At 33.4% G+C, this 19,775-nt stretch overlaps 1 protein-coding gene across 2 annotated transcripts in view; it reads left to right on the top strand.

Moving 5' to 3' along the window:
- The window catches only part of LOC114334564 (venom carboxylesterase-6), a 675,899-nt gene extending 670,245 nt beyond the window's left edge, over positions 1-5,654 (top strand). For both annotated transcript variants that reach the window (XM_050643822.1, XM_050643823.1), the window contains exon 14: positions 5,402-5,654. In XM_050643822.1, coding sequence (XP_050499779.1) covers positions 5,402-5,446 — 45 coding nt within the window. In that variant the 3' untranslated portion in view covers positions 5,447-5,654. The remainder of the gene's footprint in view (positions 1-5,401) is intronic.
- The last annotated feature ends 14,121 nt before the right edge of the window (positions 5,655-19,775 follow it).

Genomic DNA, 19,775 nt, shown 5'->3' with positions numbered 1-19,775 from the left:
AATTTATTGTGAAAGTAGGATTGCACCAAAGCTTGATGCATAATTTTATTCTCATTAGTGTTGGATCAGGCAACGGCGAAACTACAGGGTAACATTCCCTGGTGCCTATATATGCTGATGATGTGGTGTTAGTAAGAAACAGTGAAAGCGAATTAAAACTAAAATTGGAGTCGTGAATAAAATCTAAGCATGATTTAAAGACGAAGAGATCAGGAAAACCGAAGAATGTTCTGGATAAGAAACTTAAGGGATGGCTTTGGCTACAAACGAAGTGTTTAGTACAGCTGTAAACAAGGTTAAAATTAAACCTGAAAAATTAAACAGGTCAAAGAATCTTGACTCGAGAGTTCGTGTAAAGGAATAGAAGACCTCCAAAAAAATACATGACAGTTTCAACCTCCACAAGAAAGTTAAATATACCAACGGAAATAGAAAACAGAAAAATTCTCACGTACCTAAAAACGCGCATGGAAAAATTTGTGATCACGAACAACAGTGCAAAGAATAAGAGAGATACATCAGTAATCTTTTTGACGATGCTTCTCGAGAAAATGCTTCAGATACTACTTGTGACAACCATTTAGAAAGAGGTCCCAGTATACGGAAGTCGGAAGTCATAAAAGCAATACAACAAGCAAAATACAATAAAGCACCTGGACAAGATCAAATCTCTGTTGAGCTACTTAACTTTTGGACGAGGAAAACATTACCTACTGGACCAATTTCTTTAACAAAATTTACAACGAAGGAAAAATACCAGATGGTTGGTTGGAGTCATTATTTATAACATTACCAAAGAAAAGCAGGCCCACCAAATGCAGTGATTTTAGACTAATCAGGTTGAATGAGTCACACACTTAAGATACTTTTACGTATTATACAAAACCGAGTACTCCTTCTGTGCTAAAGTAGAATGAGTAATAAGCAATTTGGATTTAGAAATGGTCTACTAACTAGAGAGGCACTACTTTGTGTGCGCATTCTCTTACAAAAAAGTTGTGAGTTCCGAAAGAACGTTTATCTTTGTTTCATCGACTTCGAAAAGACGTTCGACCGAGTACAACATGATACACTTTTCGATTGAGTGCAGGCAGCACGACTTGACCACTACGATATAAGACTGCTGAAATACTTAAATTACAATCAAGTAGCTTATATCCAAATTGGAGACAGTCTTACTGAAAAACTGTCTATAAAACGTGGAGTACGACAAGGTTGTGCTTTATCACCCACCTATTTTAATCTGCAGAAATATTGAGGGAGGCTTTGGATGACAGACAAGAGGGAGTAAGTCTAGGCCGGAAGTAATCAACAATATTAGATGCGCTGATAATACAGCCATTCTTGCAGAAAATTTACAAGATCTTCAGACACTACTAAATTTAGCCAGTGAAGCAATTTATCGGAGAGACCTTAAAATCAACATTTCAAAGACAAAGTTGATGGCAGTTGGAAAGATTAATATAGATCAAGATCTGCTTTCTCTTAATGGAGAGGATATAGAGCGTGTAAATCATTTTAAATACCAAAGCTGCTTAAATGTAAATTGTGACTCTGATGAAGACATAATAACTAGGATCGAAATATCACCTAAGGCTTTTATGACCTGGAAACCAGTTTTATGTAACAGAAACCTGTCGATGAATATTTGAAAGATGGTCCTGGAATGTTATGTGTGGTCTATGCTATTGTATGGCTGTAAGACATGGACGTTAAAAACCACAATGCTAAACAAATTAGAAGCATTCGAATTGTGGTGCTATCGACGAATCCTAAAGTTATCGTGGGTTACGCACACTTCCAATGAAGATGTTCTTCAACTGATGAATTCAGAACCTTTACTCATTTGCATCATAAAGAAGAGAAGAACAGAATATTTCGGCCATATAATTCGAGGACCTAAATACCATCTGCTTCGCCTTATAATACAAGGAAAAGTGGAGGGAAAGAGATGGATTGGTCGAAAGAAACTTTCATGGCTGCGTAATATTAGACAATGGTGTGGCTGCACAGTAGAAGAATTATTTCGCGCAGCAGCCGATAGAGAGAGGTTTCAGGAAATTGCAAACGTGATGACGGCCAACGTCTGAATACAGACCCGGCACCTAAAGAAGAAGAAACAAGGTTAAATACCTTTAATAATATTCAGTATTTGACAGGAGATGAATATAAAAAAGAAGACAAGAATATCAGTAGCTTCATGTATTCGGCTATACAGGGTGTCCAGAAACTCTACCGACAAACTTAGACAGGAGATTCGTCATGTAATTTTAAGACATTTTAACCCAATTCATCTAGTCCGAAAATGCTTCCTAAGGGAGCTAGAGCTCTTTGAAGATGGCGTCTTGTAATTAGTTTTTCTTAAATACCTTCAGAACGCTTCTATTTACAAAAACAAAAATTGGTACACATATTTATCTTCCAGAGATATATCGATTTCATCCATTGTGAATTTCTAGTACCGGTCATAGGCATCCGTTTTGGGTAGGGCAACGGTTATTTTATCGCATAACTTTTTCGTCTTTAACTTTTAAGCATTTATGATACTGGAATATTATATTATTAGATATTCTAGTATTAAAAGGTGCTCTTGATTTAAGTCGGTAACACACACCGTTTACTAAAAAAATCAATTAGGAAATTTTTCATTTCTTAAATTAAAAAAATGAAAAAAAAATAATAAAAAAAACGGTGTTTTTTGTCAACTTATAGCAAGAGTAGCTTTTAGTACTAGAATACCTCACAATTTAATAATCTACAGCCAAAAATTATTAAAAATGTTATACGATAAAATATCCTTTCACCTACCCACAACGGACGGATATGATCGGTACTAGAAATTCGCAATTAATGAAATCGATTCGTCTCTGGAATATAAATAAAAGTACGAGTTTTCGTTTTTCTAAATGTTTCTTTTTAATTTTTTTTTAGAAATTCAAAAAAAGAAAAATTTTCAAATCAATTTTTCTAGAAAACGGTGTGTTCAACCGATTTAAAGCAAAAGTACCTTTTAGTACTAGCATACCTCATAATTTAACAATCCAGTGTCAAAAATGCTTAAAAGTTAAAGACGAAAAAGTTATGCGATAAAATAACCGTTGCCCTACCCAAAACGGACGCCTATGACCGGTACTAGAAATTCACAATAAATGTAATCGATTTGTCTCTAGAAGATAAATATGCGTATCAATTTTTATTTTGTAAATAAATGCGTTCTGGAGATATTTAAGAAAAACTAATTACAGACGCCATCTTCAAAGAGCTCTAGCTCCCTTAGGAAGCATTTTCGGACTAGAAGAATTGGGCTAAAATGTCTTAAATTTATCTGAGGAATCTCCTGTCTTCGTTTGTCGGTAGAGTTTCTGGACACCCTGTATAGCACAGTAAAGCAACGGGAAATACCGCGATACGGCGACAATTTTAAGGGTCAACTCCGAATTACATGAAAATTTGGCTTTAAGTTCTACTTACCCTCCAGTTCAAAGTTGATTTTGTGCCGTTGGTTGCTTTTATTTAGGGGGTGACAATCACCCTTTCTCTGTGGTGAAAAAACGCGCGTTTCAAATAAGTCAGGAAATGGATAAACTGACTAACTATAAACAACTTTCGTTCTATAAGTAAGTCAATATTTTTGAGTAATTTGAGATGTTTATTATTCGACAAAAAAACACGTTTTCAGGCGATTTTTCGTAAATAACTCAAATACGAAGTATTTTACCTTAAAAAATATTTTTTAAAAAACTGTAGCATAGAAACAAACGAAAAAAGTTGTGTATAGGTACGTGAAAACCATAGACCCAGCTCACGCAAAGTTGTAGCTCATGAAAAATACGTTTTTATTCGTCATATTCCAAATCGAATATTTCAACGTGAAATAACCAAAAAATTAATCACTTTTAGGGAAAAACTATTAAAACTTTTTTAAAGTGTTTAAAAAAGTTTTATTTTTATTTTTTTATAAAGTTTATAGCATTAAAACTAAGCGAGTTTCACTCAAAATAAAGTTAGCCCCCTTTTTTAGTTAGAAATATCAAGAAGATCTCACCCTGTTTAGAACCCAAATGAAATTAATCGTTACTGAATTACAAATAATTTACTTTACTTATGTATTTTTTATATGATCTGTAAGTTTCACCGGTTTAAAGTGCATATGTTTGCAAGGGTTTTAGTTTAAAGGGCTTGAACGAGTCACCAACAACGACTGTATGCAAATTTTGAACAGCCATGTCTTAACCAATTTTTGTCTACGAGACCAGTATTAGTACCACTAATATTTTTTGTTACTTTGAAAAAAGGGCACTTTTCCAAAAGTTTTAGAAACATTTTTTTTTACTACAAAAACCAAATTTCTTCCAAAGTAAGCACTTCTAACCGGTCAAACTTACAGATCGTATAAACAGTACACCTACATAATATGAAGTAAAAGGTACAGCGGTTATGATTAATTTTATTTAGTGCTAAATAGGGGGAGAGTTTCACGATTTTTTTAACAAAAAAAGGGCCAGCTTTATTTTGAGCGTAACTCATTTAGTTTTGTTGCTAGAAACTTTAATCAAAAATAAAAATAAACTTTTTTTAAACACTCTAAAAAAATTAATCAGTCTTTCCCGAAAATTGCTTAATTTTTTGGATATTTCTCGTTGAAATATTCGATTTGGAATTGTCGAATAAGAACTTATTTTTCATGAGCTGAAACTTTGCTTTTTCTGGGTTTATAGACGTCATTATTACACATTTTTTTTTGTTTTTTATAAGCTACATTTTTACTAGGAATACTTTTTTCAATAAAATATTTACTTTTTGAGTTTATTGCGAAAAAAACGCCTAAAAATGTTGTTTTTGTCGAAAAATCAACATTTTTAATCTGAAATTACTCGAATAATATTCACTTCCGTAAAAACTCTATAAAGCGAAAGTTGCTTAAAAAGAGTCGATGTATCCATTTATGGAACATTGCGTTAAACGCTCGTTTTTTCACCCCGAGAAGGGGTGAATGTCACCCCCGAAGTCAAAGCAACCAACGGCACAACTTTAACTTTGAAGTGGAGGGTAAGTAGAAACTAAATCCAAATTTTCATGCAATTCGGAGTTGACCCTGAAAATTACACTTCAAAGCGGTCATTTACTGGGGTAGTAATGTATAATACCCCGTGGATCTAGGAGTTTCGGAATCGTAATATTAATATAAATCCACATTGTGAAAAACTCCTTAAATTTTTACAATAAATAGTATCATGTCTTAATAAATGTGCTTTTGTGTAATAATCCTTTAACTTTTATGTATTTATTATATTTAATATATAATTAAGTATTTAACCAGTCCTACTCTGAGTCGAATAAAAACAAAAACTGCCTTTATTATTTATTATTAAATAAATATTATTTTTCTATATTTTTTTAGATTCTAAAAGGAGGATATAGTTTCATTGTATTCTACTACATTTAAACCAAATGAAAAAATAAGGCAAAAAGTTCATTTGCACTTGAGACTTTGCACTTGACATTAGTAGCTAACGTTATAGATGCACCATCACAATATTGTTACTCTAAGAGTAATAGTTAAAAGAAAAATCACACAGTAATAATAATTAATTTTATTGAACACGTTGTTAAATAGTTTTAAGTTTTAAGTAATATAATAGAGTTAGATGCAAGGAGTGTCCTGTTTATTATGTATAGCTTATTAACCCAACGTTATCCTTCTTCTGCTTAACCTTTCAACGGGCGCATCTTACTAGTTCTCTACTAATACGCGTGAGGACTACCACTCCGCAGTAAGTAACATAATACGACTAAAGATGGCACACCATAATACGGCAGATACCGCAACTGAACCCAGATCTAAGCCTATACACAGACGATACAGCGATAGCTTCTATTGTCCTTTTCATGAGCATTTTTCAGTGCGTAACAAATGATAGGAAAAAGGGTAAGTCCGTGATAATACACATTTATGACATTTATTCTAATATGACATTTTAGTTAAATCTGACAGTTGTCACATTTTATTTTCAATTTGGAATAAAAACAAATCAAATGTGTTTCTTGCATTTATAAAATGGTATTTTCTTTGATTTGTATAGTCTTATAAATTATACGGATTATATTTGTAATATTATTATCTAATTAAAAAAAATTATTTTTTTTATTATGGCGCCATCTATCGATAACTAGAATAACTAGAATAAATGTTGTAAATGTTTGTAATCACGGACGTGCCTTTTTTTTCTGTCACATACAATTTAATGCGTTAGAAAGAAATCGAAAAACTGTGACGCACTGAAAGATGATCTTGAGAAAAAGAATAGTAGTACTCACCCAGATTTAGCAACAAGACACCTATATACAAAGGTAGCTTGACGAACTACAAGAATGGTGTGTGAAGTGGAAAGTAGCTGTCAACCCTGATAAAACACAGGCCGTCATATCCAAAAAAGAAGGGCACATCAAATGAAGTACTATCCCTATTGGATACTCAAATTAAATGGTCAAACCAAGCCAAATACCTAGGCGTAACTTTGGACAAAGCCTGACCTTCACAAAACACGTGAAACAAACAGTCAACAAAGGTTAGTGGCGTAACCATTGGCGGTTTTGGCGGTTTTAGCGGTTATAACCCCCCCCCCCCCCATTGAAATGCACTTTGAGCTCTACATGCTCTACTCTCCAGTAGTTGTAACCCCCCTCCTTAGGACCATCCTGGTTACTCCGTTGACAAAGCTAAAGTACTCAAGAGTTAACTCACATCGCTAATAGGTCGGAAGAGTAAATTGAGATTTAGGACAAAGATTAAGTTGGCAAATTATATAATTTTGCCAATATGTACTAACATACACCTCAGCAGCATGGGGCACACGTGTAAAACAAACAAGAACAAAATACAAACCATCGAGAAACACATGAAGCTCTGAATATACCTGGATACATCCAATTATGGATTGAAAATAAATCCTGAGAGTGATATAGGGCACACAAAATATTTAACAGTATCAGAAAACCATCCGAGTAGGTTATTCAGAGAATTGACTGACTATTACCACAACCAAAGGACGGTATATAGACGGCCCAGGCAGCAGTTAGCTGGATGCATATAATGAAGAAATGAGATATACAGTCGGAAAAATGAAAGAATACCCTTGAAGGAACATATAAAACACGCTGTATTTTCCTGTCACCGTGTCACACACAAAATTGGCCAGCGCAAGTACATGTAATAATTATTATTACATGTACTTCCCCTGGGCAATTTTCTTTGTGACACGGTGACAGGAAAATACAGCGTGTTTTACATGTTCCTTCATGGGTATTCTTTCATTTTTCCGACTGTAGGTAAAATCAATTCAGATGGCTCCAATTTGAATATTATGACACTACGACAGAAACCAAATTTGAAGTTTCTTCGGAAACCACGCCTCAGCATTAAATAATTTCAATATCCAGTAGCGGTGCAATTGATAAGTTGTCTGTTAAATACTTTTATTTTCAAGGAATTTTTCTGAAAATGGGAAAACATCGTAGCTTTGTTGAAGAGCCTGGTTGCCAAATAATATTAAACGTGTCATTATTATTTTAAAAATACGAAAAGTGAAATTGACCCTATGTTAAGGTCAGAGATAAAACTGCTGCAGCAATGGGTAAGGAGCTCTAAGGGTATAGGCGCAAGATTTCGGCTCAAATGCTATTTAACTGCATTATTTTTTTTTTCGAATCCTGAGAAAACTAATAAGTATTTTTTTATTTTAATGCAAAATAAAATACTGCGTTATTACCGAGGGTAAAAAGTTGTTACACTTCTTTTAAAATAACTTTTTCTATACAATGTGCCCCTTACATACCTACGTTCAAAACAAACAATTCAAGTCGGCCATTGCGGTGAGAAATATTTTTTCTCACGGGTTCTCCTACTATTTTTGATATATGATCGGCGTTTCCATGGTAACATGCACAATACAAACACAATTAATGTTGTCAATTCTATTGTTTTATTACGTCTGCAGACGTTAAGTCTGTCAAGATTGGCAAACTTATCGTGGTTCAATGCAGACGCAAAAAATGATATGTAAAGGTAGAGCATTAACTTTTTGCTGGAAGCAATCCATTTCCATCGACTTTAAGTCACACTATTTTATTATATGTATTTACTATGTAGTTAGAACATTTAACCCAACGAGTGTTTGGTATTGTGGCTATTTTGTAAGGACACGGAGTTCACTGATGATGGACTGATACGTCCGAAAACGTTCTAAATGTAATCCTTTTGGATTTGTTACAATTATAATTCTTTATTAGAAATTTTATACCAACTACACCAGGGATTTTCTACTTCACGTAACTTTAATTCTAAGCAACTTTTGTCTATTGAGTTTTTTCACTGAGTTAATACTAAAGTTATTTGCGAGTAAATATGTTCATTTTTAACAAAAACACAATATGCTTTTCGTCGGTTTTTCGCAAATAACTCTAAAAGTTTTATCGAAAAATATATTTTTATATAGAATATAGTAGGGGAGGAAACTATGCTAAATTTGCAGTTACTCGAGCGCTATGGGGACCTATTGGGTTGTGAAGAGTAGGTTCTAAAACCAAAAAAAGTTAAGAAAAGTTTTTCATTTAAGTGGAGACTTTCCATTTTTTTATTTAATTTTCCATTTCCAACAAATTGTTTTTTCCATCTTTTATTACCGCCATGTATCCATAATTCGAAAAATTGTCTCGAATAAAAGTTACTTATTTTTACGTGAGCAATCCAAATCTGGAATAAAAAATGGGGGCTCATATTTAAGATTTTAAAGTACACCCCCACCCCACCACCGTGGGGGGTCGTGTTTGGTGTCATTCGATAAATTTTTCAAAAATATTGAATACGTGTATGTTGCAGGTTTTCGACTTGATGTTCATTTCGCGAAATATCGCGGGGTTCCTATTTAAAATTTTAAATTTACCCTCCACCCCTCTCCGTGGCGGGTCGTGTTTGATATCATTCGATAGATTTTTGAAAAATATTGAACAAGTTTTTTTAGTTTTTTTAGTTTTTTTAGTTTTTTAGTTTTTAGTTTTAGTTTTAGAACAAATTTTTTAGTTTTTCGATGTGACGTTTATTTCTCGAAATATTCGCTTTTTTCTTGTGAAACTTTGTCACTTACCCATCTTCTTACGCCCCGCTCAAACCGTCAGATTTTTTAAATACACACTGTTCTGCATGTACTTTACTTACCTTATCGTAATCTGACGATTTCGAGTTTTTCTAATGATGGATTTTTTTTTCGGACCCCCCCTTAACGAACTCCCCTGTATTAAGATCTTATATATGGTAGGGGTACATTTACAGGGTACAAAGTTCCTCCCCATGTGATAACCTGACGCGCTCGAGTAACTGCAAAAATTCCCACTTGGGCTCTCCTACCATTATAAAAAAATGAAAAAAAAATAGTGTATGAAGTCTGTAGAACCAGTAAAAGTAGAGTTGTAGCTAATGAAAATTAGGTCCTTATTCGTCAAATTCCAAATCGAATATTTCAACGTGAAGTAACCAAAAAATGGAGTAATTTTCGGGGGAAAATAATTACAACTTTTTTAAAGTGTTTAAAAAATTTTGCAGTTGAGTCATTTAAAGCATACAAAATAAGTCGGAAATCTATTTCACGCAACAACAACTGACAGAAAGTGGCTACTGTTCCGATTACGAGTTTTATTATAAAATTTGACGTTATCAAATATATAGAATGTCAAATGTAAGTTTTGCTTCAAAATTTTTGTGCAACATTACAGCTACATGTGAAGTAGCTTAATAAATTATTTTTTCTTCAAACGTCAAATAATGATGACATTACTTATCTAACTTGATCCTGTCAAAGTTTGATGTCTCCGCCGGCAGCAGTTTTTTTTTCCCATTTCTTTACGGCGGAGGGAAAAATGTTGTCATGGTAACAATATGAAACATGTCACAAAGCAACAATACAAATGTCATTAACAACAATTAAACATCATTTTTATTTAAAGTAATATTAAAAGTACAATTAGTTAATGAGGCATTTTCAAAATTGAAACCGTGCAAAAATGTTCCCGACTCTTGATACGCATTGGTAATTGTTGATGATACTGATGGTCGAGCACAACTTTCAGCAATCATTCCGACGACTTAATTATTTTAATTTCTAACATCTAGACGACTTTGATAGTTGTCACAGTTAATTTCGAGTAAAAATAGCGTATGAATTGTACAATTTATGGTTGAAAATTGCTACGTTTGAAGAAAAAATAGTATACTTTATTCGGCAATGCTTCTCCGCCTCATAAAGTAATATACTATTATTATTATTGATTAATAAATAAATAGACAATTAATAAAAAATATCAATAACATATTTTATTTTTGTTATTTTATTTACTTTGACGGAAATCTAAACACAATCATTTCTTTACTGTGTGAATGACGTTAGCTTTGTATGTTTTAAATATTAATTGCCAAAATATAATTATTTACCTTAAAATTTCGAAGCCCAATATAAAATTAGTTGTGAAAACAACTACTGTTTGTGTAATATAAAGAAACTTCAAAACTCAAAAATTCGACAAAAACCGCAAAAAATTCAACTGACTGACAGCCACAAAAGTAAACAAAGCAGAAACGTCAAACAAATTGTGCTTAAAATATGAAAACATACCGAATCGTCTTTTTTTGTACCTATCTCTTTTCAATGCACTGAGTCTAGGTGGTTCATAAAAATAACATGTGTTTTGACTTAATAACAAACGGCAGCTGGTTTGTCATGAGTTTCATGCGTGGAAGAGAATGATGCTAGATAAAAAGTATGTGTTTCATCTCGCCAGGTATTAATGACGCACGGGTAAAGACTCGCGAACTCAACTTTTTGTTTTTAAAAAAACTTCTAACATTAAAAGTGAGTTGCGCTCAAAATTTTGTTGTTCCGTTTTATTTTTTGCTAAAAAGAATCGCGAAAATCACCCCCTAATTAGCATCCCAAATAAAATTAGTCGTTACCGCTTCACAAGTTACTTTATTGATGTATTGTTTATATTTATGATCTATAAGTTTTATTGTTTCAAAGTGCTCAGTTTGAAAAAAAATTGACTTAAAGATGAAGATTTAAAGAAAAAAGTCTTTAGCTATAATATTTTTCTTTAAGAATCCAATAACTGTCTTATACAATAGCAGAACCGAAGCTTGCGAATTTGCGGGAAATGTACCATCTCTTGCCAGCAGATTGTTTAGGTTTTATCAAAAATTAACCGGGAATGCCAGCATAGAAGATGTTCATTGCTTTAATATGAATAATTTAGATTTCTGTATTGAAGAAATTTAATTTTATAATATTGTTGTTATTACCATGTGATATGTACACTATATCAATAATCACTTGCCCTTTATTTGTAGTTAAGTCGAAATAATATTAATAAATAAATTTGAATAACCTGAATTTTTATTTTGCAGGAAGCATCCAACCTCCAAAAAATCAACACAGCATTCAAAAAAAAATTAAATTTTTGAAAATTATGTTTTTTGCGGTCTATTTCAACACAGCCTGCGGTGTAAAGTTTATGAAATATTAATATTTTAAACAAAAACACTTCATTGTTCATAAAAAAGTATTTTCCAATTTTCTGAAGAATACTCTTTTCGTGGGTTGGATGCTTTCTTCAGAACTGGGTCCAAATATGCATGTTTATCCGATATTTTTGCTGGTGCGGCGCGCTCTATTTAAAAAATCTGCTATTTTAATCCAAAAAATATTTTTTCTAGATTCTTTGGGATATTCTAAATAAAATAAATTTCTTGCCATTTATCTCAAAAGTTAATAGTTTAAAAGTTATAAGCGATTTAAAATCCGAAAAATGACAAAAAAACGTATTTTCGCTTTTTAAATCGCTTATAACTCTAAAACTATTAACTTTAGAGAAAAATGTCAAAAAAATTTTTTTATTTAGAATGTCCCAAAGAATCTAAAGGTATTTTTCGGAGGAAAATAGGAGATTTTTGGAATAGAGCGCGCCGCACCGGAAAAACTATCGGATGGTCATGCATATTTAACAATTAAAAACCACCAACGATTTAAATTAAGGTTAGACGCAAACACTCTTCAGAATCTTGAAGCTGAATGTTTAAACTTCAATCCAAGTACACGGCAACCTCAAAAACACTAACTTAAATATGAGTTTTTAAGCCTCGAAAATGCGTATTTTCTCATTTTTCAGATTTTTAATCGCTTATAACGCGAACACTATCAATTTTTGAGAAAATTTAAAAGATACCTTTCTTGTTTAGAATGACCCACGAAACTTAAAAATATATGTTATGGAGCAAAAAAAGGTAATCTTTTGTATTTGTTTAAAAAAATTGTTTAAACAATTTCTGCCCAAAAATTCCGCCCGGCACACCTCATATTTGTTTAAAGGGGACATTTTTAAATAGGAATCCACAAAGAAACCGGATCAGAAATTTTCCAAACGGGAGCGGTCTCACCACATGAACTATATGTATAACATGATAATAAAGTGCCTTTTCCTCCTTTGAATGATTACTGTAAACTTCATTCTCGGGAGGAAAAGTAGCATTTTCCTCCCTTGTTATACAAATAGCTATTTCATGCCTGTAACGTCGTAAAAGATTCCAATATTTTAATCAGATGTTCGGACACTGATATCCTGGTTATAATGCTACGAAATATGAATAAATTATTAATTTCTTCGAAGATTTGGATAGAAATTGGCACTGGAAACCATCAAAGAATAACTGACGCTAATAAAGTGTACGAAGAATTTGGAAATTCAATGTGTGAGGTTTTGCCAGGATTGCACGCTTTTACGGGGTGTGACTTTAACCCGGCCTTTTAAAAAAAATGGAAAAAAGACCCCTGCAATAATTGGTTCGTCAGAGCGTAGAGTTGCAAAAAGCTTTTGCCGATCTCGTGTACTTAACCGAAAACAATAAAGATTAAATATTTAAAAAAAATACAACAATTGTTTGTAATTTATACGGCATGAAGAAACTAAAATCGGTGAACGAAGCACGATTTGTTTTGTTCTCGAAGACTTACAAATGTTCGAATACCGTAAGCGATTTCTTTACAATAAAAATTAAAAACGTCGATGGATCGAGTATGCCACCATGTAGTTCCGAGTTGATGGAACAATTTTTAAGAGCAAGTTTCATTGCAAATATTTTACGCAATGCTCACCGAAAAGTTATAATAGGCTATTGATTATGTAGTTTAGAAAGAAACTACAACGTTAACGGGGTTTTATTGTTTCATATAGTCAATGGACCTCTAACTATGAAAAAACCGCGGAGTGCTACTATTTAAAGGGGTGCGTTTTTGAGAAAGGGGTGAATTAGTCCCTAGGCACAGGGCGAATTAGGGTCAGTTCTATGCACTTTTGGTGCAAACACATCTACATGAAAATTGTTACAGGTTAAATGTACTATCGAAATATCACATTTTAAAGTAAAAAGTACTTTTTTTTATAAAAATATATTCAAAAAAAAAGCAAGAAAAAACACGAAAGATAGCAATTTTGTTTTTTGCCCCATAACTTTTTTCCATGGGGATATAAGTATAGGTATTGCTTCACAGAAAAAAAACTTCCGTCCTTCCTCTTTAAAATGGCGTGTGGTAGAAGTTTTTTCCTGTAATTTTCAGTTTCCAAAATACGATTTTTCAAATTTCGCCACTCACAGCGATTTTGGGACATTTTCCTTATTACTTCGCAAACTTTGTTCTGTAACTTCTTTCTACGCATCTCTAGGTATATGCAATGGCACATTTAGTAGAAAGAGAAGTCACTTACCTTTAAAAGGGTCTATTGTATAAGGTTGTTTGACTATTTTTAAGCAAAATATAGTTTTTCAAAATTTTATAGTTTTAATGATTTTTGATATATTTTACGATTATTTTTAAATGTCTCCTTATACCTTTTTTTATTGTATATTTAGTGTATATATATTGTGCAATTAAAAAGAAAGCTTATTTTCTTTACTTTAAAATGGTGTATTGCAAAAAATTCTAGGACTATTTTTAAACAAGATATTCTTTTTCAAAGTGTGACATATACACATGCGATAGGTCCCACTAAGTTGGAACCATATGGAAAACTTTTTTAACCCTACGATGCATACGCAAATTTTTCTACGTTATGGCATAACATGAGTCTCGCAGACTCGCTTTGTAAATAAAGTACTATAATAGATATTTTCTTTAATTGTTATCAAATATTTATTTAATATTTCTTTATTTTTAATAATATAAGCATAAACAAATAATAAATACCTATTAAGGAACTACTCAATACAATTCTTGCATATTAAAACACTGTGTTCTTTGCAAATTGGACACTTACACTTCTGACAAAGTTGTGTGCTCATTCTTGAAATGTGTGAAGGGCACTCGGAACATCTCCTTTTCTTTCAATGAGCCAAATCTATCCCTAAATTTTCTTGAGGAAACTCAATAAAATTACCCATATGTCTTCGGATTGTGTTTGTAAGTTTAGGGTTTCTAGCTCTTCTTTTCATAAATGGTAAAACTAACTCATTTACTAAATCTTTGAGAAAATATCGTCTTTTATTTGTTTTTCCTGCAGCAAAATTTTTATTTTGATTTGTATAAAGGAGAAACGCGTTAAGAGCTGCTACATCCATAATATTGTACCAAACGACAAGAGGCAAATGTCTAGTTTGACGCTTTACCGTGTAGTTATCGATCATCTGGTCCATTTTATCAACCCCACCTTTTGTTTGGTTGTAAAATTTGATAATTTCGGGCTTCTTTGCTTGACTCTCAATATCTACAGATTGATCATGGTGCGTTGAACTAAGAAGAATGACAGCTTTATTTTTCTTTGGCACGTAACTTATCAAAGTCAAATTATTATTGAATCCAAAAATAGAGGAAAAAACGCATCTTTCTTTTGAAGCTTGAAATTCGTAGGGGATCTGTTTCTTATTTTTTCGTAATGTCCCAACACAAGTTATTCCTATAGACAGTAAATGCTGTGCTAAAGGGATGCTAGTAAAAAAGTTGTCAATTGTGAAGTTGCGACCAGAATTTTTTATGGAAGCGGTCAAGGACCTTACAACATTTTCCCCTGCATTTTGTTAAATATTTTCACCAAGTTGACGACCTAAGTATATCTGGCCATCAACTGCATATCCTGTTTCACTTTCACAAAGCCAAAAAAATTTAATGCCGTATTTTGCAGGTTTCGATGGCATGTATTGAATAAAATTACAACGACCTCTAAATGCAAGTAACTGTTCGTCAATGGTTACATCCAATTCTGGTACCATAACTGTTCGGCACTGTTTCACAAACAACTCCCATACATACCGGACATAAGTAAATTTGTCAGTTTCCAACCTAGTTGAACGTGTTCGTCGGTCGTCAAATCGTATGAATCGTCTTATATTTTCAAAACGATTTACTGCCATTGTAGCTTTATACAGTGGGTTTGATGATTTATCTAAGAACAACTCTCTGACAGGCGTATCCCAGTTCTTCTCGACACCAGCCAGTAGCAGCAGGCCAAAAAATGCGTTCGTTTCGTCTTTTTCAATTTTTGGCCATACCTTTCCCTTGGCCTCCAATATTCGGTTGGCTTCTCTATTGGTACATATTATTATTTCTTCAACCATTTCAGCAGTCACAAATTTATCCCAAGCATTTTTCGCCGTGAAACGATATAGATTGTGAATTTTTGTTCTTCCTTGCAAAGGAGGCGTGGATCTCCATTTAAAATTGTTTCTGATAATAAATGATGTACCTGCTGTTTCAATTGTTGAATTATTTTGATTCAAGTTCATATCATCACTACTCGAAGAATTTTCGGAATACTCGTCTGGACTATCTTTGTATACTGCAGGCTGCTCGTATTCTTGATCAGCTTCCGATACTTCACTTTCACTAGTTATGGAATCGTTGTCATCCTCCTCATACCACGTACGTAAGATTTCCTCATAACTATTATCATTGGGGTAAACGGATCTTTTTCTACTCGAGGATACCATAATGCTGGCCTGAAAATATTTTACTTGGAAGCCAACTTTTTGCATTTGAAAATACAATTTTTGTATACTACTTCTGTTTTGATATCTGTAAAAACAAAAACACAGAAGTCTGTCGCGAAAGAGCACTCGTTATATAAAATGATTTTTCTAAGAAGTGAGCGCAAAAAATATTTATCAATATTTATTATCAATTTTCTACTACCTCACTTAGAAAAATAAATTTTACTTTTTTATAAAAATAAAATTGTGGATGAAACTATTGACTAAGTAATAAACTGATCCAAAATTAGTGCACTTACTTGAATAACGATGCGAATAACACAAATATAAACTATGAAAGCAGACAACGTACTAACGCTAATACCTTGACACTTCAAAACGTGACTAAATTCCTTTTTCTGAGCTTTACAGTTTAGGCAATAGATAAAATATGCGTAACGGAATAGTACCGAAAGATCGCGGTGATTCACGACAAACCTTTGACCACTAATTCGATAAGAATCTCCCGGACTCATGGTATGCATTATGGGGGTATGAATGGAAATTATTTTTTTTTTAGCTTTTTTGTGCATACTCTCTAAATTTTTATACACTAACAAACAGTCATACATGTCAAAAACGAATTCCTAAATCGGCAATGATTGGTATGGACTTAATCACATTTTACGAAGATGTAAATGTACACTCGAGTCTCTTAGACTCATGTTATGCATCCTAGGGTTAAAATTAACTTTATGAAAAAAAGTTATTTTTTATAAAATGTTTTGCATAGTCTAAAACCTAAGATGCAGTGTGCGAGGTATGCTGAAAAATATGAATTTCGCTCAAAAGTAAAGTACCTTTATTTTTCACAATATCGAAAAGGGTTACTAAGAAAAGTTATTTTAAATTAAAAGCTATGTTATAATATGCAATTATATTCTTCTAATTAAAAAAAAAATTAAAATGTTTTAAAAGTTTTCTCAAATTACGGATACCCTTGGATATCCTACGGATATCTTGTTTAAAAATAGTCCTAGAATTTTTTGAAATACACCAGTTTAAAGTTAAGAAAATATGCTTTTTTTATTTTACAATGTATTTCTAAATGTAAAAGAAAAAATTCATAATGAGAAATTTAAAAAAGAATCATAAAAAATATGAAAAATCATTTATTAGAAGTATAAAAGCTTGAAATAGCACAACTTGCTTAAAAATAGTCGTATAACCTCATACTGTAGACTATTTTAAAGGTAATTGACTTCTCTTTCTAGCACATGTACCATTGCATATACCTATAAATACGTTGAAAAAAGTTACAGAACAATGTTTGCGAAATAATGGGGGAAATGGCCCAAAAATGCTGTGAGCGGCAAACTTTGAAAAATCCTGTTTTGGAAACTATAAATCGTTTCTACTAAACGGCATTTTAAAGAGCGAGGATGGAAGTTATTGTTCGCTAAAGCAACGTCTATACCTACGAGTATATCCCTGTGGAAAAAGTTATGGGGCAGAAAACAAAATTTCTTTCTTTCGTGTTTTTTTCTTGCGTTTCTTTTGGATATATTTTTGTAAAAAAAAATAGTTTTGACTTTAAAATGTGATATTTCGATAGTAAATTTAACCTGGAACAATTTTCCTGTAGACGTTTTTGTATAAAAAGTGCATAGAACTCACCCTAGTTCACCCTGTGCCTAGGGACTAATTCACCCCTTTCTTAAAAAGGCACCCATTTAAATGGTAGCACTCCGCGGTTTTTTTAAATTTAGAGGTTCATTGACCATATGAGACAATAAAATCCCGTTAACGTTGTAGTTCCTTTTAGCTCTCTTACTTTGAACATAATCAATAGCATATAACTGAACTGTGTCCAACCAATCACGGGTGGAAAATAATTGGAGAAAAATATGCATTTTATTGGTTTAAGGGAGACCAATTACGGCAATTAATCAACGACATTCAACCGTCACCAGAAAATTCAGGTATAAAAATAATACTATTAATTTAAACAATGTTTATTGTTTAATGCTTCTTCTTTTTATGGTGCCTATCCGTTACGGATGTTGGACACTAACATGGCTATTCTGACTTTGTTGACTGCTGCCCTGAAAAGTCCGGTAGTGGTTAAGTTAAACCATTTTCGCAGGTTATGCAGCCAGGATATTCTTCTTCGTCCTGGACCTCTTTTCCCATGCCCTTTACCTTGAAGTATGGTCCGAAGTAGGTCATATCGTTGTTCATTGCGCATTATATGGCCCAGATATTCCAGTTTGCGACGTTTTATAGTTACGACTAGTTCGCGCTCTTTACCCATTCTCTGTAGAACTTCTTCGTTGGTAACCCTCTCTATCCAGGAAATCCTCAACATGCGTCTATAGCACCACATCTCAAATGCTTCGAGTCTCTTCAGTGATGCTTCAGTTTTATTTAGCGTATGATAGCATTTACGATTTAGCGTTATTACTTTCTCAGTACGATAAATACACAAATATAATATATATTATTCAAACACTAAAACATAATGAATGAATCTAAATACTAATGTCCAATTTACATAGCCATTCAATTGCATCTGGGGAGCATTTCACAAAGTCCTGGAGGTTTCCACCGTAGGCACGATTTAGGCAATCTGAAACACAATGACTTATGGTCTGTCTAGGCGATCCACAATCGCACTGTGGACTTTCTGCACGACCCCATTTGAACAGAGAATCAGCACATTTACCATGTCCGGTACGTATAAGATTAAGCCTCGCCCAGGTGGGCCGGGGCAGACCCGATCCGATGAAACCCTGGGTTGGGGTGGATATCTGAATCTGGATATCTGCTGCTATTGTTGGCATCCATCTTGTGGACCATTGCCTTTGTATATCATAGGAATCACCAATTGTTCGGGCAGTTCTGATTGGAGGATTTCTAGACCTCAGTCGCTGGTGCTCTTTTGAGATGTCTGGTATGTCTTGATGGATTGGTAATTGTATGTTGGCTACAATTTTCTGATACTCTCTCACTAATGCTGCTATACGGCGTAGATCTGGTGGAGCAATATTGCTCAAAGTAGGCAGCCATCTCACTGGGGTTGATTTTATTGTTCCAGTGATTATTCTCATGGTTTGATTAAGTTGGACATCGATTCTGTTTGTATGTGCACTGTTTAACCATACTGGTGCACAATATTCTGCCACTGAAAAACCCAAAGTTAGAGCAGAGGTCCGAAGAGTATCTGCAGCAGCACCTTAAGTTGTTCCAGCAAGTTTTGTTATTATATTGTTTCTTATTCTCAGTTTACCGGCTGCGTTTGTAAGATGGCTTTTGAAGATGAGTGATCTATCAAGTGTGACGCCTAGATATTTGGGGTTGTTGTTATGTTTGATAGCTGCATCATTTAGAGTTACATTGAGGGTATCGCCCGCAAGTTTATTCGACAGGTGAAAGAGACAGGTTTCAGTTTTGCTTGTGTTAGGACGTAAGCGCCCGTTCTTAAAGTAGTTACTAAGTGTAGTTAGGTCCTCGTTTAGAGCTCGTTCTCCAGCTTCCTTACTATTATCTTGGAAGCCAATGGCCAGGTCGTCTGCGTAAGTGAATTTTCTCGATTTTGTTTCAGGTATATCCGCCGTATAAAGGTTAAATAATAAAGGAGCTAGCACTGAGCCTTGAGGTAAGCCGTTGTTAAGTTTTCTAACGCTACTTCGTGCATCATTTATATATACCTGAAACAGTCTGTTAGTTAGTAGATTGTTTATCAGCTGACAAGTTTTGAGACAGGGTATGATTT

Source organism: Diabrotica virgifera, chromosome 2 (assembly GCF_917563875.1).
Source record: "Diabrotica virgifera virgifera chromosome 2, PGI_DIABVI_V3a".
Classification (NCBI taxonomy): Eukaryota; Metazoa; Arthropoda; class Insecta; order Coleoptera; family Chrysomelidae; genus Diabrotica; species Diabrotica virgifera.
Note: the sequence above shows the minus strand (reverse complement) of the source record. Positions and strands in the feature narration are given on the sequence as shown.